This window comes from Heptranchias perlo, chromosome 21, assembly GCF_035084215.1.
Source record: "Heptranchias perlo isolate sHepPer1 chromosome 21, sHepPer1.hap1, whole genome shotgun sequence".
Classification (NCBI taxonomy): domain Eukaryota; kingdom Metazoa; phylum Chordata; class Chondrichthyes; order Hexanchiformes; family Hexanchidae; genus Heptranchias; species Heptranchias perlo.
The window spans coordinates 20,425,600-20,446,426 of record NC_090345.1 but is presented as its reverse complement, the minus strand read 5'-3'; the positions used below and the strand labels follow the sequence as shown (position 1 = coordinate 20,446,426).

General features: G+C 41.4%; 1 protein-coding gene across 1 annotated transcript in view; it reads right to left on the bottom strand.

Annotated features, from left to right (window-relative positions):
• Window positions 1-1,611: 1,611 nt before the first annotated feature.
• The window catches only part of gucy2g (guanylate cyclase 2g), a 57,099-nt gene continuing 37,883 nt past the window's right edge, over window positions 1,612-20,827 (bottom strand). The window contains exons 15-22 of the mRNA XM_068002810.1: window positions 17,129-17,300; window positions 15,392-15,532; window positions 13,504-13,696; window positions 11,453-11,627; window positions 7,003-7,101; window positions 6,053-6,144; window positions 3,503-3,631; window positions 1,612-1,853 (exon numbers count right to left, since the gene is read on the bottom strand). Of these exons, the coding sequence (XP_067858911.1) occupies window positions 1,746-1,853; window positions 3,503-3,631; window positions 6,053-6,144; window positions 7,003-7,101; window positions 11,453-11,627; window positions 13,504-13,696; window positions 15,392-15,532; window positions 17,129-17,300 (1,109 nt within the window). The 3' untranslated portion in view covers window positions 1,612-1,745. The remainder of the gene's footprint in view (window positions 1,854-3,502; window positions 3,632-6,052; window positions 6,145-7,002; window positions 7,102-11,452; window positions 11,628-13,503; window positions 13,697-15,391; window positions 15,533-17,128; window positions 17,301-20,827) is intronic.

The following is a 20,827-nucleotide window of genomic DNA, read 5'->3' as shown; positions in this document are numbered from 1 at the left end:
ACATTACCTTTCTTTGTCCCTACCTCAGCTCATCTGCTGTTAAAACCTTCATTCATGTCTTTGCCACTTCCAGACTCCTATTCCAAAGCTCTCCTGGATGGCCTTCAATCCTTCACCATCCATAAACTGCATGTCATCTGAAACCATGCTGCCTATGTCCAATCCTGTACGAAGTCCCTTTCACCTATCACCTCTGTGCTCTCTGACCTACATTAGTTCCCAGCCCCCAAATTTAAAATTCTCACCTGCATGTTTAAATCCCTCCATGGCCTTTTCTCTCTATACCTCTCTCCTCCTCCTCCTCCAGTGATACACCCTCTTCTCTAAACTCTCCATTCCACTGATTCTAACCTCTTGTGCATTCCCATTCATTCTCCGTACCTTTGGCGGTCATGTCTTCAGCCTCTGGAATTTCCTTCCTAAACCGCCTGCCTCTCTACCTCCCTCTACTCCTTTAAGACTCTCCCTAAAACACACCTATTTGACAAAGCTTTTGGTCACCTCTCCTTGTACCTCCTTCTTTGGGTCAGCCTTTATTTATTCCTTTCACTTCTGTGAAGCACCTTGGGATGTTTCTCTACATTAAAAGCACTATATAAATACAAGTTCTTATTGTAAAAATAGTAGTAGCAGTCATAGAAGTAGTATCACAGGTTCATACAAAGTGTTTATCTCATTCCCTCTTAAATGCCGTGATTGACTCAGCTTCAGTAGCCAGGTGGTAATACATTCCATATTCGAAATAACTCTGAAAAAATGTCAGCTAACCACCCTCTATGATTTTTGTACTAATCCTATCTTAATGCCACCTTGTTGCTGACTTACCAAGCAGTGGAAATTATTTTTCAACCATTCAAAACTTTGAACGTCTCTAGCAGATTGCCCTTTAACCTTCTCTGCGCTGGTGAGCACATTCCTCGTTTATCAAATCTCACATCATAAATATATCCTCTCATTCCTGAGGCCATCGTAGTAAATCCACTATATACCTTTTCCAGTCATGAAAGCTTGTCATAAAACTCAACTGGTTAACTGATGTCCCTCAGGGAAGGGAACCTGCCACTCCTACCTTGTCTGGCCTACACTTGCCTCTAGTCCCACATTATGTGGTTATTTCCTAATGCCCTCAAGGCAACTAGAGATGGACAATAAATACCACATTGCCAGTATCACCCACATCCCAAGAACAATTTTTTTTTAAATGAAGTACTAATCAGAGACAAACTAGAATTGACTTTGATTTCTTTACCTCTTTTTCTCATATTAAAAAATATCCACAAAGATATTGTTTGGAGATACCCATTTCAATGCACTTTGTGAACGATCATCAAAGTAATGTTGCGTTTCTACGAGCATGGATACATTTACAATGTCTATCTTTTGAATATCCCTGTGCCATGAAAATAATAAATAAACGTCAGATTTGTAAGTAAATGGTTTTCTATATTTTTACTTTTGTAAACAGATACGAGATCATTGAATATGTCTACTTAGCAACATTAGTAATTATAGCTTTCATAATTACATATAATGCTGATTATAAATTTCTAGTAAATATATTCTTTTTTTCTAAGCTTTTAATCTTCAGGACAAGGATTATTGCATCATTATTAATAATTTGATTTGTAAGTGGGTTTTTGGTAATCTGATGGTCTGTTTTTAGCATATTTGTGTCAAGCTTCTTGTTGTCATCTTTGAGAATGCCTTATGCCAATGAGAAGATTTTGTCTTCCACTGTATTCTTCTCAAGACTGCATCCAAGGGGCCTTGTCTTCTGGAGGATTTGATGCAGAATTCTCTGGTAACTGTGTTGCTGCAAACGCTCCTAGTTCGGTTTCGTTCTCCTCATACTTCTACATGTGATGTTACAATTTGAAACATGGTCACATTAGGTTAGAACTTTAACAAAATATTACAGGATAAGGATAGAATAAGATCAAATATTATCTATTCACCTGCATTAAAAACAATGCATCAAATACGCCCCCTACAACATCAATGCTACACTATTCATACATAAAACAGAGGGGCTAGAAATTTTGGAGGCGGAGCAGGACGCCAAGCTGCCATATTATAGCAACTCAGCAGGTCAAGCAGCATCTGTGGAGAGAACAAACAAGATGTTTTGAATCCCTCATCAGAACTAGAAGATAGGTTAGGGAGGACCAGGGGTCACAATCTCAAGTTATATAAAGCCAGATACTAGGTTTGACGGTATGAGGTGGTTCTTTTCCCAGAGAATTGTGGATCTGTGGAACAGGCTATCGGCTTGTGCGGTGGACGAGCTGAATTCACTAAATTCCTTCAAGCAAGAGATGGACCTGTTTCTGGCTGGGGCAGAGATCACCTCGTACAAAAGGTAGGTACTGCATAGAATTATCAGGGCCAGAGTGATTTCCTGGACTAGTTCCGATCGTGTAAGGAGGTTGGAGATGAATTTCCCAGATTTATTTTCCCTAATTGGCCTGGGTTTTTTAATCTGTTTTTTCACCTCTCCCAGATCATCACATGGTTTTGGGTGGGGTGGGGAGTGTATATATTGTGATACACAAGGTATCACAATTGTGTGGGACAGGTTGGATGGACCAGCGGGTCTGTTCCTGTCCGTCATTGTTCATAACTATGGGGCCGATAATGCAGTCCCTGGACAGTGCAGCTAGTACCAGTGTTGTTCAGACGTTCTATGCATTTGCACACAAACAAGCTGGGCTCAACTGACAACACAAGGTTTGCTCATTTAAATATTTCTGGTGCTCTCGGTGTGTTGTTGATGACACCTTGAAAGCACTGGGGTTGGGGGTGGGGGGGGGGGGGTGGGGGAAATCATGTGGCTGCGGGCTGCCTGGTGGGTGCCAGGAGGTTTGCTGGATAAGGAGGAGGTGGCAGCAGGGATAGAAGGGAGATGGGGAAAAGAGAAGTAAGGAAAGGGTAAAAGTGGGAAGGGAGAATTGAGAAGGAGTGGAAAAGACAGCCAGAGAAATTTATTTTGTTTTGAAGGAGCCTTCCTTTTAGTGCCAACATGATCTGGGCAACTAAAGCACATCCAAGATCCACCAGTTGCATAATGGGCAATCTCCCTAATTTGAATAATTACACAGCACTGATGGTGTGCAGCCTTTACACTAGCCAACCTCACTTGCTGCAATGAGCCCATTGCGCATGTTAAAGGCCTCAGTTGTCTGCGTCCGATTAAGCGGGCAGTGGTTCCTCAATGCACTTCAGCACATTGGTTGCCCACCATTACAATAGCAGCCCCTATGTTACAGTGGAGAGTCCTTGGCACTTCAGTTTCCTACATTACACTTCAAAAGTACTTTGTTGGCTGTAAAGCACTTTGGGACGTCCGGAGGTCATGAAAGGCGTTATATAAGTGCAAGACTTTCTTTAGAATAAAACTTTTTACTGCAGTTCATGAGGGATGACTGTCCCCACACATGGTGACTAAAATACTTCAATTCAAAATATTTTGCAACTACTCTGAACCATGTAAGATGTATTTTACCTCCAATGAATCCATTCCTAGCTCCAATGAGTCATTAAAATCTTCTTCCATATTGAAATCTAATCTTGGTAAAGGCATGTTGAATCCCTCTTTGTTTTTTAGCCAGTATGTTGTTTGATTTCCCTTTCCCTTATGAAAAATACAAGTGGGTTATATTTTCAGTGGTAGATATTGGAAAATTTCTATTTTAAAAAAATCTATGAAGTAAAATACATTTTTCGTATAACAAGAGTTGGATGTACCAAAGTAGGAGTGAAGTTTTTTTTTAAAAAAAACAATATATCTTCTCCTTGAATGCATAGCATCCACATTTGAAATTACTGAAGAAAAACAAAATGGTGAGATTTTCTTCTTTGTGCCTGGAGAATGCTCAGATTCCAGTTGCTGAGAGGAGGAGATGGGAGTGGAGACCTGTCCATTGGGCCTCCATCCCCGCTACGCAGTCCCAATCTTTCCTGGGGAACCCTAATTAGATAAAACTGGGATTGTGCCGACAATAGACATTGGGGTAGAGTTTCCGCTTTGGGTGCAATCGTGAAATTGCACCCAAAAATGCGCCAGAAATTGTGTTTCCGCTAAAATGTATCTGCATAATCACAAACGTAAAATCTTCCATGAACCAGTGCAATCGGGCAGCTTAATAGAATGTAATCGTTTATTTTTTTTCTTTTTACTTTAAAAAAATTCATTGATGTATTTAAGAGTGGTAACCTGGTGCAGTTTTATCAATACAGCTGAAAATGGGTTTATCACAAAAATTAAGCATTTTTAATAAGAGCGTCCAGTCCTCCACCTGTGAGTAACCTGATTTTAATTCACTGAAAATGACTTAAAAAACTATAGTGAACCATTTACTAGTTTCATTCGTGTATACTAATCAGTTTCTTAGTAAATTAAATATTTTTTGATATGTAAAAACTTTTAAAACGTGCCTACTAGTGCCTGTGCACCTAGGAAAATGAACGCAATTTGAAGAAACTTCCCGAACCAACGCAATCAGCGAAAACTTGCAATGTCGACCTGGGGGTGTGGCCAGTTTTGTGAGCGGGGCCTGATCTGGGTGAATTGAATCTTAAACCAGTGTCAAAAATCGTGGAAAACCCTAAAGTAAGTGGTTTTGAGTGTAACTCACTTACATCTAAAATTCCCTGAACTTTTGCGCTTATTCGACTGATTGCGCTGGAATCTGGGCGCAAAACTAGGAGAAACAAGCAGAAATTCTCCCCCATTGTGTATTAAAATGAGACAGGAGGAAGTGTTCCCCAGCCTCCTACCTCATTTTCCAATGCACCTGCCCATAAGGCACCCAAAAGTAAGGGAACACCCAAAAGCTGATGGTGGAGGCTGGATCAGGAATCTTCTCAAACTGGAGAATTCAGGATGTCAGCAGGGCTTGAGTGCAGCCAGAAGATGGAAGTAGACTGCAGGTAAAGTTATTTTCATATCTCTTCATGTACTTCCAGGAGGACCATCAAGTCCTAGTGCAAGGAGTGCGCCTCCCATTCCCAGCGCAAGGCCCTACCATTCTAATGGCCAGGGCCAGGGAATTTGGCACAATGCACCTCAGATGTCTGGCACCCCTGTAGAGAATGGTAGAGGAAAATTGGTGCTCATATGTTTTGGAGGAAATACTGAAATGATCACATGAGTATTTAAGGTGTTGTAATGAGGTTGAGTGCAATTTTGCAGGTTTCATGGTAGGGGACCATCATAAAAATCTGTAAAACAGAGTCTACATGCACCCTGAATTGACAAATGGCAAACTCCTTAACTACAACTTATTTGTTTAACTTAAATTCTACCAGCAATGATATGGAAACCATAATGTAGATACTATTCATGAATTTTGTTACAGGAAGGAAGGGAAAAATCAGAGAGAGAGAGAGAGAGGGGGAGAGAATGAATCAACCTAGACCCAAGTTTAATTATTTCAGTCCGTATTAAAAGGCTACATAAACCCCAAATCTATTTCAATCAATTCAACACTGGAAGTGAGTTCCAGTTCAGTTGTGCAGTGGTTTCTTTGTTAGTGTGACATAGTTTTCATGTTACATTGATACAGAAACAGCTGCATGATTATAGATTGAAGTCAGCAATCTTGCCAAATAGTGACAGACTGTTGTGAAGGCATAGTTTCACACAGCGTGGCCTTCACACTGACTGCAGTATAACTGCAACTGATGCAATACCATCTTTGAAAAGCTTTACTTTTACAATTGAAAATGATCTAGCAGACCACTTATAGGTTTGTAAATATTAGTAAAAAACCAACGGGACACTTAACATTTAATTGACGTTAAAATATTACCAACATTCAGACATTGGTGAGTGGAGCTCTATAAATACATTTAATAAAACCGAAGTACAGAGCTATGTGGAAATGGCAGCATAATTCACTGCTGATCCAGATTTCTTTAACGCAAGCTGTCAAATGCATTATTACTTTAAAAAATATTCTTCACCTTTTATACTATTTCTAGTAGAAAAATAAACAAACTTAATGACCTATACATGTTAATTCTTGATTACAATATGAATTACAATTCATACCTTCACTTTAATTGTCCCTCTTTTTACTAGTTCGTATCCTCCCAATGCCCTCAGTACTTCAGCAGTGCTTTCTGATATGTGTACTTTCAACGCTAAACATCAAAAGAAGCTCAAATAACAAGAGTGCATCTCTTAAGTGTACGAATTATATTCCACAGTTCTTAGTGAGCGTTGAAATAACTGTATTCTGCCCCAATCCACCTGTCAGTGTGTCACTGAGCCAGTTAATAGGTGGGTAAATGTAATGCATGGTATGGTACTAACTTATATGGATCAGTAGGTTTGATTCTTGGTCTGTACTGAGTTAGCTAATTTCACACTATTCAGTGATTCATGTTGGAAAGTGCTTGTGTGTGGATTTTTTTTGATTACATTTTGCGAAGCACCTTGGGACATTTTTCTACAGTAGAGGTGCTATATAATTGTAAGTTGCTGTTGATGATACAAAGGACCTGCAGAGATACATCTCAGAAAGATCTTTCCCATAAGGTATGTTTGAGACTCAGTATAATGAGGATTTCCTTGCTTTATACTCACCTGTACTTTTTTTATTACAATTAATGAATGGCAGAAGTATTCCCTTTGGTGAAAAGGCCTCCTACATCAAACTGAAAATTTGCACTTCCAAAAAAATGTAAACGAGGAACATTTCCGTGATTTCACCTACTGGCTTCTTTTAAATTTGTGTATCTAAAATAAAACTCAAACATTACAGCGTTCCATATATTTACCGAGCAAATCCTTTCCCAAATATTTACAATATCAACGTGGGAGGTGCAGCATCTAATGAAATTGTACTGCATGGAACATTCCACACTTGTATTTGTGTTTAAAGCAGTATGAACAGAGTTATACAGTCCTGCTCACACAGTCAGGGAAGCCGAACTCGAATGAATTATTTTATTTATTTAACTTAACAAAACTATAAAGGAAAAAGACTGAATACTTACGTAAACCGTTGCTTTCCATCCTTGATGCTACGTTGACAGTGTCTCCAAACAGACAGTATCTGGGCATAGTAGTTCCAACGACACCTGCAACTACTGGGCCTGCAAAAGTAATTGAACAGTGATTTAAGGGTGAAATATTCACTTCACAACTTTGTATTGATAACCTTCAAACCCACCCGCCAATATTCTGATGTGGTTTTCCTGATTCTCATAATTTGCAACAATTCAAAATCTCTGCCAAAAAGTCAGCTCTTAAATATTTCCGAGGGAAAGGCTGTCCTTTGGAAGTCACCACGTAACGTAGGAAAATAGAAAGAAACCACAAAACCCTTCTGTGGAAGCTTTGACTAATTATGTGGCCTTATTCATCTATTTTAAGTAAGAGAGGAGTAGAATATCGCCAATCACATGAATAACAGTAGGGCTATAATACATATCCATCTATCACCCAAAAGTTATGATGGGATTTATTTTTTCTTTCATTCGTACTTGAGGGCCAATTTTTGATAAGACACTCCAAAGTAGTTCTTTAACCAGAGTTGGACTTTTGGTTAGGCTGTGTGTAATGATCCAAGTGCTCTGCAGATACTTTCCCTCATGGCTAGCGCAAAGCATCATTTCCACAGGAAAGCCCACACTTCCTATAAACTGCAGAAGGGCGGATGAAACCTCTATTAACCGCATGTTATCAATCCTACTTGTAGTCTAGCGTTCACGTAAATCTCTTTAATTGATAACTCTGCCCAACCAACGGATCAGATCAAAGCTCTGCAGTCCTGCCACATCCAGTCGTGAATGGTGGTTGTCAATTAAACAACTAACAGGAGGAGGAGGCTTTGTAAACATCCCCATCCTCAATGATGGCGGAGTCCAGCACGTGAGTGCAAAAGACAAGGCTGAAGCGTTTGCAACCATCTTCAGCCAGAAGTGCCGAGTGGATGATCCATCTCAGCTTCCTCCCGATATCCCCACCATCACAGAAGCCAGTCTTCAGCCAATTCGATTCACTCCACGTGATATCAAGAAATGGCTGAATACACTAGATACAGCAAAGGCTATGGGACCCGACAACATCCCGGCTGTAGTGCTGAAAACTTGTGCTCCAGAACTAGCCGCGCCTCTAGCCAAACAGTTCCAGTACAGCTACAACACTGGCATCTACCTGACAATGTGGAAAATTGCCCAGGTATGTCCTATCCACAAAAAGCAGGACAAATCCAATCCGACCAATTACCGCCCCATCAGTCTACTCTCAATCATCAGCAAAATGACGGAAGGTGTCGTCGACAGTGCAATCAAGCGGCATTTACTCACCAATAACCTGCTCACCGATGCTCAGTTTGGGTTCCGCCAGGACCACTCGGCTCCAGACCACATTACAGCCTTGGTCCAAACATGGACAAAAGAGCTGAATTCCAGAGGTGAGGTGGGAGTGACTGCCCCTGACATCAAGGCAGCATTTGACAGAGTGTGGCACCAAGGAGCCCTAGTCAAATTGAAGTCAATGGGAATCAGGGGGAAAACTCTCCAGTGGCTGGAGTCATACCTAGCACAAAGGAAGATGCTGGAGGCCAATCATCTCAGCCCAGGACACTGCTGCAGGAGTTCCTCAGGGCAGTGTCCTAGGCCCAACCATCTTCAGCTGCTTCATCAATGACCTTTCCTCCATCATAAGGTCAGAAATGGGGATGTTCGCTGATGATTATACAGTGTTCAGTTCCATTCGCAACCCCTCAAATAAAGAAGCAGTCCGAGCCCGCATGCAGCAAGACCCGGACAACATCCAGGCTTGGGCTGATAAGTGGCAAGTAACATTCGCGCCAGACAAGTGCCAGGCAATGACCATCTCCAACAAGAGAGAATCTAACCACCTCCCCTTGACATTCAACGGCATTACCATCGCCTAATCCCCCACCATCAACAACCTGGGGGTCACCATTGACCAGAAACTTAACTGGACCAGCCATATAAATACTGTGGCTACAACAGCAGGTCAGAGGCTGGGTATTCTGCAGCGAGTGACTCATCTCCTGACTCCCCAAAGCCTTTCCACATCGACAAGGCACAAGTCAGGAGTGTGATGGAATACTCTCCACTTGCCTGGATGAGTGCAGCTCCAACAATACTCAAGAAGCTCGACACCATCCAGGACAAAGCAGCCAGCTTGATATTGGCACCCCATCCACCACCCTAAACATTCACTCCCTTCACCACCGGCGCACTGTGGCTGCAGTGTGCACCATCTACAGGACGCACTGCAGCAACTCGCCAACATAAGAACATAAGAAATAGGAGCAGGAGTAGGCCAATCGGCCCCTCGAGCCTGCTCTGCCATTCAATAAGATCATGGCTGATCTGATCCTAACCTCAAATCTAAATTCACGTCCAATTTCCTGCCCGCTCCCCGTAACCCCTAATTCCCTTTACTTCTAGGAAACTGTCAATTTCTGTTTTAAATTTATTTAATGATGTAGCTTCCACAGCTTCCTGGGGCATCAAATTCCACAGACCTACTACCCTCTGAGTGAAGAAGTTTCTCCTCATCTCAGTTTTGAAAGAGCAGCCCCTTTTTCTAAGATTATGCCCCCTAGTTCTAGTTTCACCCATCCTTGGGAACATCCTTACCGGATCCACCCATTCAAGCCCCTTCACAATCTTATATGTTTCAATAAGATCGCCTCTCATTCTTCTGAACTCCAATGAGTAGAGTCCCAATCTACTCAACCTCTCCTCATATGTCCGCCCCCTCATCCCCGGGATTAACCAAGTGAACCTTCTTTGTACTGCCTCGAGAGCAAGTATGTCTTTTCTTAAGTATGGACACCAAAACTGTATGCAGTATTCCAGGTGCGGTCTCACCAATACCTTATATAACTGCAGCAATACCTCCCTGTTTTTATATTCTATCCCCCAAGACTTCTTCGACAGCACCTCCCAAACCTGCAACCTCTACCACCTAGAAGGACAAGGGCAGTAGGCACATGGGAACAACACCACCTGCACGTTCCCCTCCAAGTAACACACCATCCCGACTTGGAAATATATTGCCATTCCTTCATCGTCGCTGGGTCAAAATCCTGTAACTCTCTTCCCAACAGCACTGTGGGAGAACCTTCACCACACGGACTGCAGCGGTTCAAGAAGGCGACTCACCACCACCTTCTCAAGGGCAATTAGGGATGGGCAATAAATGCCGGCCTCACCAGCGACGCCCACATCCCATGAACAAATAATTTTAAAAAATTTTGTAAGTGAATTGGATCAGTGGTTTTAGATTGTTGATTCACTGTCTGTGTTTACCATTTTCTTCCTATCCGAAGTGAGTGTGGGAGCCTAATCATAATTGGGACAATGGTTAATAATCAGCTGCAGAAACTCTGCTCGAACAGAAACAATGCAGAATTCAGATTGTGAGGGAACTGTCATCAGGCTTCCCTGGATTGTACTTGATTTATTTTTATTTCTACCTCACTCAGAGGGGTTAGTATCTTATTGTATTTTCACAGGTTAAAGCTGAAGGAAACTGCCATCAGGCCATTGAATGAGGAAATGGCGCAGAAGAGTTTGTAACAGGAACATCTAGGGGTTAATTTTTACCGCCCCCCCACCCGGACAGCAGGAACGATGTGTGAGAGGGGTTAAAATTGTCCGAGTCCACTTACTAGCCTAGGGCCGCACCATTCTCCACCCGGCAACATTTTATCTGCAACAAATTTAAAATTGGCCAAGGCTCCCGCTGCAGGCAGGCGGGGCCTAATTTAAATCTAAAAACTCCCAGCCTGACGATGTTGTAGGCGCTGCAACCCCATTTTAACTCATGGATTCGGGAGGCCCGCGCTGAGCCAACCCCGACAATGCTACCTTGGTGGGAGTCCTCCGAGTGACTAGAAGAGGTCAAGGTAAGTTAAAAAATGTTACTTTTATGTCGAATCCTTGTGGGCCAGGAGGAGTAGGAATGCTCCCCTTGGTCCCACAAGGAGCCTTTGGGTCGTCCCTGGTGTCGCCTCTCACTCCCTGGCATCGGCTCCGCAACCCTCCCCAGCAGTTACCTTATGCCGGGGACCATTCCCTTGGGTCCCCAGAGGCATCCGGCTGCCGCCCCAATTCTTACACCCGCCTGTCATTCCTGCCAGCTTTAGGAGGGAGACACATTTAACAAATTTAAAATCAGACCAAGCTGTTAAAATCGGCCTCACTTCCTTCACGTTTCCCAGGTCCACCGCTTCGGGCCCTCCACGCACCGCAGGACACAGCCAACATCGCACCCATTTTGGGCTGGGACCATTGTTTCAGTTTTGGTTTTTGACTGAAATCATGCAAGAGCTCAGGGGCGATGAAAAAGTATACAGAAACAGAATAATACATCCCATATATGCGAATAATAGGCATGGTACATGAGAAAAAACAAATAGTGATATAAACATTCCAAACAAAATTGATTTTGTGTTACCTGTATTGAGGCCTATGCGAAGTTTCAGTTGTATATTATCTACGTGTCTTATCTTAAAGATTACCATGGCACTGAGAAAATGCAAAGACATTGTGGCAATTTCCCCAGCATGCTGCATTCCATTGCGAATGGGAAGTCCACTTGCTACCATGTAAGCATCTCCTATTGTTTCAACCTAAAGTCAAGATACAAGTAGCACAAGGCGTACTTATTCACAATTAGAAAGGGCTGTGTAAACATCTGGACTAACCGAAGTGAACAGACATTAGAACGATTTTTTTCCCCTTTTAAATTGGATTTAAATTTAAAAAGGAAAACAGGAGCAGGCTTGATGGACAATACAATGATGCCATCACAGCGCTAATCACGGTACTGTGCACTGTTTAAACTTGCTAAAAGTTGTCGTCACTCCAGACATTTTAGGCAATTCAACAACCATTTATTGCCAATAGAAACAATATCTAAATGATGTCATCAATTGCACAAGTACTGGACAGAAGTAACCATGTTAGCATTTAACAGTAAGGAATCTTACAACACCAGGTTATAGTCCAACAGTTATAAATTATAATCTGGTGTTCTAAGATTCCTTACATTTGTCCACCCCAGTCCATCACCGGCATCTCCACATCACAGCATTTAACAGTGCCATCCCCATGACTGTTCCCTCTTGCCTGTGTTCCTGCTTGCAAACAGAGATGGTCCAGTGACTTTGAACGTGCTGAAGGCTGCAGATGCATCCAATAATTTCAGCTGGTTTTTGGTCCTATTGCAATCACCAAGCTTATCACCATGGAAAAACAAACTAAATGTGACCATTCTATTTCCCCTGGTACAAATTTCATGCAGAGACTGAATATTTAAAACAGTTAAATATAACTTTATTGTGGAGGTCACAAAATGCTAAGATTTTCTTGATATCCCATGAGTAGGAGGAACTGAGAAAAAAAAGCCCAACAGCCAAGTGTAAACATTATAAACTGTGTTTTCAATGGGCACATAGTGGAACTCTAATTATTATTTTACAAATCTAATAGAGGAAAAAAACATAATTTTAAAGGACTGATGTTGGAGTAAGTCACTCACTTACCCCATACACTTAATTGCCTCTTTATTTACTCAGAATAACTATTTGATTGATTCTCATAATAACTGTACCACACCAGGATGCTGAAATCTAAGCAGCTGAATTTACTGAAGACAAACGGTAGTTAAACCGGATTGAGAGAGATTGGGGGCGGGCGGGGGGGGGAAATTCATCCAGGCAATAGTGCAAAATGGGTGGTATCCCATTAGTCGCCCATTAGATGCCCCACCCGATATTCGTTCCATTGACTTCAATGGGACTAAAAATAGAACAGGGCATATAACGGGCGACGTGTGCCATACCGTCCGCATCGCGTTAGCGCCCGAGACAAATTTATATCTTGATGGTTCTGTGTCGTTAGACTGGATGGAATCATTACATACCATTTGGGATAATTCTATATAAGCAACCCAGTATTCATTGAACAAGTTCAAAATATTGACATCGGATTGTAAGCATCTGAGGTGTGATTGAAGACCAGAATTAGAGCGTTTCCATCTACTGCCGACCACCAAGTGTGGGAGCCTAGGAACAGTTTATTCAAAACAATGGAAACGCATGTGGGTAGTAACCACCAGGGTTCTGTAGTGCATCAAACTGTCTTACAGATATTGCAGGTAAAGTTGACTCCAGATGGGGAAAAGCACAGTAAGATCTTACTGGGAAACATCCATATGCCATGTCTATATGACACTTCAGTAGAGTTAAACAATGTTAATGTCAGAAATGTTTTGCCATGTCCAATAAGAATGCTCAGGAGTGACTTGACCTCTTTCTTTGTACTTTGATTATTTAATCTTGCCTTCATTTGTCAAAGATGGTAAAATCACGTAATTATTGTCACTTAATTTATATCTATTTGAGTAAGGAAGACAGGACAATGGGATGAAAAGTCAGGAAAAAAGTAACTGAACTTCACTCAACATTTAACACATCCAGCATTATCCAGCAAGCATTCTCCTACCTTGTATACATCATAAGTCTTGATAATGTTATCAAATAAACTGTACAGGTCATTGAGCATATCCACAACCTGCAGCGGCGTGCTGACAGAGCACAGCTTTGTAAAGCCCACAATGTCTGAGAAGAAGACAGTAACAGATTCAAAGTATTCTGGCTCCACGGGTTGTCCTTGTATGAGCTGCACTGCAATGAAACTGTTGATAAATAGAATGGTAACCATCACCCAAAAAGTAAACAGGCAACTGCTTCATAATCTAAAAAAATCCCACAATCTTTCAAAACTTGTGCATATTATAAAAAAAATCTGATGAAAGGTCGATCTGAAAGGTTAACTCTGTTTCTCTCTCCACAGATGCTGCCTGACCTGCTGAGTGTTTACCAGCATTTTCTGTTTTTATTTTATTAAGAGGATAGTCCAGCTAAAGATGCCTCAATTACACTCAACTTACAGATGCACAGTAGACTCATTATCCAGAAATGGATAAAAATAATTGCTTGTAATAAAGCAAATTGAAATACGAACTGACTAGAATTTAGCAAATTGGGACTATGTAAAGATTATGGCCCTGAGCAGGCTCGTATAACTCCAGCACAAGCCCGATGGAACAGCTTGGGAAAAGGCTGTGGCCCTGATACGCTGGATCCCAACCTTATTTGGGAAATCCTGATCGGTTTTGTAACGGACAGACCCTCTGTCCACCCTTTACAAAGCCAGATACATCAGAGGGGCCTGGACTGAAGGCTGTTACAGCAAGTCGGATGAGGCACACTGATCCATTTCAAAGGGGGCAAGTGGGCCCCATCGGGGTGCAGGAGTGGGGGGTATGGCGTCCAGGCAGATAAGCAGCCTGGACCCCTGAAGATCAGCTTTCTTTTTTCCCCCACACAGGGACCGAAAGGAGAAGGGGGTGACTGGGCAGTCCCCCTGGAAAGCTGGTGGTCACTGGATTTTCCAACAGCATGGAATAGGCCGGCACGCAAGATGTGCTTGTAGTGGCGTAGGCAGGTGCCTGCTGGCCCCATGCAAATGAGCTGCCTTCCCACTGACCCTTCAAGCTCAGGTGGAGTCATTGCTGGAGAGCACTAGTGGGCAGGATCCCAGGTTAACTGCTGGTACTATGGCTCATGGATTTATCTCATGACTATTATTTCCTTGTGTGTATTGGTTTTATAGATAGAATCAAAGAATTTTACAACACAGAAGGTGGCCATATTGCCTATTGTGACTATGCCAGCTCTCTGAGCTATCCACTTAATCCCATTCCTCTATCCTTCCCCATACCCCTTTCAATTTTCTTGTTCAGATATTCATCCACTTCCCCTTTAAAATCTATTATGGATTCTACTGCCATCACTGTTAGGGTATTCCATGTAACTACCCAATCTGGCTACAGATGTGTGAAAATCTAATCATTTATTTGAACAGTTTAGCTAAACGTATTAAGTAAATAGACAGAACTAAGGCCTCACTGTCCAATTGGATATTTCCACTCTTAACAAAAAAGTGCTTTACTGCCATGTTAAATTGTTGCAAGTTACACCATTATGGAGGTCTACACCAAAGGTGAAGGTAAGATAGAAATATATTCTAAAATAGGCTTGTCAAAATGTTATAACTGCACAATATTATTGAAACCAATCATTTTATTATTAAAATTACATTATTTCATGATTCAATCTAAATTTGTTAAATATGGTAGAAAAAGTGAATGTGTTGTGCTCCAGACAGGCCCATAACTTTGTGATAGTGCGGAATCTTCTTTTACATAATTATCACTGTTCTGTTTATATTTAGAATAATGGTTTATGTACTACAGATAAAAATGATATTTTCTGAGAAGCACTTCTTAGCAGAGGTTCTCAGAAATTGAGAGTCTAGGAGCTAATACCTTGGCAACAGGTTGAACAAGAGCTGATCTGTCTTTCCCTTCTCCACTGTGAGTTGGCTTGTCCTTTCTTCAACCACTTCTTCCAGATGATCAGCATATTTTTCCAGTTTATCCACCATATTGTCTAGAATGCTCACTTCACTATAAAAATAAAGAGAGATATTTCAATAAAAAGACAGCACTGTTGAAATTCACTTAACTTCTCAGCTCATTTTGCCCTTTCCAGCAATTACAATCCATGTGGTATTGAGCACAGCTGTGATGGCCATTCAATCACACCTGAGAAAATGTTGGCTGCTCATTGGCTGATAGGGTTTCATCACACTGAGGACCAGCTGAACAACTGAAGGCTGAGATAGTAGATGAGGCCTCACAGTCTTTCAACCATTGGTCAACTGAACACACAAAAGGCATTAAAAACAAAAAAGCAAAATACTGCAGATGCTAGAAAACTGAAGTAAAACCAGAAAATGCAGGAAACACTCAGCAGGTCAGGCTGCATCCCTGGAAAAGGAGCACATGTGTCCGCTGGTATGCTTGAGGCCTTCCGTGACCAATGGGCACCGCAGGGAGTGGAGTGCATACTAAACACTGGAAATAATATTATTTAAGTTTAATTAAGGATAGTGTGACTGAGCACAGAGAAATTTGACCTGATCAGAGGGAGCTAACAAGGATTTGTAAAGGTAGGTCATAGAATTATAGACTCATAGAATGATACAGCACAGGAGGCTGCCATTCGGCCCATTGAGCCTGTGCCGGCTTTTTGGTAGAGCTATCCAATTAGTCCCATTCCCCTGCTCTTTCCCCATAGCCCTGCAAATATTTCTCTTCAAGTATTTAACCAAATTCCTTTTGAAAGTTATTATTGAATCTGCTTCCACCACCCTTTCAGGCAGTGCTTTCCAGATCACAACAGTATGCTGCGTAAAAAAAATGTTTCCTCATGTCGCTTTTGGTTCTTTTGCCAATCATCTTAAATCTGTATCCTCTGGTTACCGACCTTCTGCCACTGGAAGCAGTTTCTCCTTATTTACTCTATCAAAACTGTTCATGATTTTGAACACCTCTATCAAATCTCCTCTTAACCTTCTCTGCTCTACAGAGAGCAACCACAGCTTCTCCAATCTCTCCACATAACTGAAAACCCTCATCCCTGGTACCATTCTAGTAAATCTCTTCTACACCCTCTCTAAGGCCTTGCATCCTAAAGTGTGGTGCCCAGGGCCTAAGCAGTGTTTATAAAGGTTTAGCATAACTTCCTTGCTTTTGTACTCTATACTTCTATTTATAAAGTGAAGGATTCCATATGCTTTTTTAACAGCCTTCTCAACTCATCCTGCCACCTTCCAAGATTTGTGAACATTATTTAGAAAAGGCATCTGTGGAGAGGGTCGATGACCTTTCATTAGAACTGAGTTCTGATGCAAAATGCATTATTGCTGTTGACTCACAACATAGAGCTTCACATTTATTTTCTATAGCCTTATCATTCAACTATTGTTTTAAATGGTTGATTACACAGTTCTCTCATAACATAACAACACCATCATCAATGTATCCTTAATCAGACTCTGAACAGAAAAAAAAAATCTTAAAAACAGCTGCCCAACTGTGATTGGAAAGCATCATTTGCACCAGGGTTATTGTGAACTCCTACCGAATTATAGTGAGATGTCACTACTGAAAAAAAGTGAATATCTATCCGTGTCAGATGGTAGCTCTTTTAAGACTCACCCTTCAGGACTGGCCTTTCGCAGTGTTTGTTTGATTGAATGGAAGTTTGGTCTTTTGTCTGCACATTCATCCCAGCAGGTGTTTATCAAGGTGGCAATCTGTTCATTACATTTTTCAGTGGACAATATGGGTCTCATCATTGTCACAGGGTTTGTGATTTTATTAATAATTTCTAAATGCAATAAAATGAATAATGAAAAATATTGTGGTTATTACTGCTAGTTTTTTTAAAATCCAAAATCTATTTCAGTGACAAATTCCTCAATTTGTTCTATAACACAGCAGGGCTTACAATGTCAAACCAGATGAATGGTTTCAACATTTACTGTTTTGTCTGGTAGGAAAGAACATAGGAACAGGAATAGGCTATACATCCCCTCGAGCCTGTTCTGGCATTCAATTAGATCATGGCTGATCTGTACCTCAACTGCATTTACTCGCCTTGGTTCCATAGCGCCTAATACCCATACCCAACAAAAATCTGTCAGTCTCAGTTTTGAAATTTTCAATTGACCCCTAGCCTCAACAACTTTTTGGGGTATGAGTTCCAGATTTCCCCTATTCTTTGTGTGAAGATTTTTGCCTCTTCAACAGCTTTTAACACTGTAGAAAGTCCAATTCTATCCAAGACTTGAATTCTGCTTCCATATCTGGAGAAACTCTTCTAACTTCTCTCTCACACTCCTAGATTGCTTGTTGTATGATAGGCACTCACTCTCACTTTCTTCTATTTTCCTTCTAAACTACAACTACATTGTCCTTCACATTTTTTCTCTAACCTGCATCTTTACTGTATTGAAAGCAAGACTCATCCCACTCTAACTCCTTACCCCTTGACCTTCCATTCTTCAACAAGCTACAGTTTGGTGTCATCTAACCTTCATTTAATTTGCCTTCTAATCTTTTCAAACTTAGTAATGTTCCATAGTCTAGGTGACAAACATTCACCTAGGTTTCTCAAACATTAAAAAAAAGACAATTCAGTGGAATATCTTTCAATGGTTTGACCTCATGATTAATTACTGGAAAATCCAAGCCCAGGCGATCTAAATCCCAGTGTAAAGAGCCTAAGCACAGAATAGAGGAGGTTGCGACACTGGGATGCCATGTGGATAGAGTCATTATGGTTCCCAGTTAATACTCGATCACTGATTTCATTTAGCCCTGGTTTACTTCCCCTTTTATACAGCATGTGACTCAAACCTACAACATTACCAAGTTGTGTATGATGCTTAACTAAATGATAAATGGTTACTTACAATCCCTTCATTACTAAAGGGAAGCTAAACTTGAGTAGCACAGTCATTGTTTTATTATATTTCCTCATTATTCCTTCTTTTTCAATCCTAGACTATTTCCCAATCCCTCAGTCAGAATATTCTACAGCTCACTTGAACCCAGTACTCCAGATGGAGTCTGATGAAGTCTTTGTACAACTGATGCCATCTGGAGTATTGCACTCAGTTTGGGCACTGAACCACAGGAAGAATAAATTGGCCTTGGAGGGGGGTACAATGCAGATTAACCAGAATGATAACAGGGCTTAAAGGGTTAAATTACGAGGACAAGTTTGTATTCCCTTGAAATTGGAAGATTGAGAGGTGATCTAATCGTGCTCTTTAAAATGATAAATGAGTTTGGTAGGATCGATGTAGAAAACTATTTCCTCTGGTTGGGGAATCCAGAACAAGGGGGCGAGGCCATTTCGGAAAGAAATGAGGAAGCATTTTTTCACACAAAGGGTGGTGCAAAACTGGAACTCTCTTTCCCTTCCAAAAGAAGGCTGTGGATGCTGGGTCAATTGAAATTTTTAAGACAGAGATCGATAGATTTTTGTTAGGTAAGGATATGAAGAGCTATGGAGAAAGGGCGGGTAAATGGAATTGATCTAATTGAATGGCAGAACAGGGTTCGAGGGGCTGAATGTCCTACTCCTGTTTCTACGTTCACTTATTTTTGAAAATGCATTCTCAGGGCAATGCTAACAAGGCTGGCATTTATTGCCCATCCCTAGTTGCCTTGAGCGGTTTGACACAACTGAATGCCTTGCTAGGCCACTTCAGAAGGCAGTTGAGGACCGCACTGTCCCCTCAACCAATCAGATCGAAATATCCTTGATAAGCCGTGCAGAGTCAGAACCAGGAAGTGAAAGCTACAACAATTAATTCAATGTAAAATCAGTTAGAGAAAGTGAAATAAAGAGAGGGTAAGAAATATTGAATTAAAAGACGGATAAAAGAGACAGAAATAAAAAGTAAAAATTAAAAAAAAAATCTCCAACAACAATTAAAATTGGGAAGAATGAGACTTCACATTTTTTAAAGTTAAATTTTCAGGGCCAGAGAGGCTGTTTGGCAGTCATTAAGACTTAGCACGCCATTAAAAGTTAGTTTAGACCTAAAAAACCCAGCCTACGTTTGTGTAGATTAATTTGTTTCCAGCTGGGCAGTGCAGCAACTTCGCTCTGGTTCATTCATTTCACCAGCGAGCTGTCCTTCCAGCACAGTTTTCAAACGAGCTGGGAATCTCGTAGAGCAACTTCCGAATTTGCATATTTGACTGCGCATGCGTGCTCGCCAGACGTTACTCTTCCATTTGCCCTTAAATAACGGTGAGCGCTGTTCGGCTCTCCGTTATTTTTGGAGCAAATTCCGGACCAATGTGTTAATCCTAATCTGTTTTTCTTAATTCTTAAAGTTCTACTTTTTCTCCAAAACCTGAACCAATTTTTCAATGTTTCTCCATCTCTTTTTATATTTGTGCCGCATCAAATGCCATTTCCCAGTACAGACAGCAAGCCTATGACATGTTCCCAGGATTCTGTCAAAGCTGTACTGTCAATCTCCACTAGGGGATGCAAATAAGCAATGCAAAGCCTCATCTTCATAATTTTACTCCCTCTGCAGGCAAGTGTCTCATGAACATTCTCCACTTCTTCTTGATTCTCTTTAGGTCAGGAACATGCAATATGTAGGCACACGGACACAACCTGACCCACTTATCTGCTGCACTATGTTGGTAGCAACTCTGGCCTTGATTTTTTGGGGGACTTCAATTAGTGATATTGTGATTTTTTGCGGTATTCTAGTGAATTTTTACTCTCTGCCAGTAAACAACGCAGGATTGCTAAGGTAAGTTTTCATCCACTGAACACTTATTCCAGTTTCCCCCTTCACCTGCCTTCACTTCTCTCCAGTAGTCATCTGGGGCAATGATACTGTGAAGTTCATATGTTGTCTATGGCATAACAGCAATAGAAAGCATGGAATGAGCAAAGGCCATTTGTCTTCAAGCCCATTTATTCACACAGCATATGCAAACACTCTATCATGGGCTCTACCCAATCCATTGAATCTCCTGAATCATGGAATCATAGAAAGGTTACAGCACGGAAGGAGGCCATTCGGCCCATCAAGTCCACGTCGGCTCTATGCAAGAGCAATCCAGCTAGTCACATTCCCCCGCCCTATCCCTGTAGCCCTGCAAATCTTTGCCTTTCAAGTACTTATCCAGTTCCCTTTTGAAGGCTATGACTGAATCTGCCTCACCACCCCCTCGGGCAGTGCATTCCAGATCCTAATCGCTGTGTAAAAAAAGTTTTTCCTTATGTCACCTTTGATTCTTTTGCCAATCACCGTAAATCTACGTCCTGTGGTTCTTGACCCTTCTGCTAATGGAAACAGTTTGTCTCTATCTACT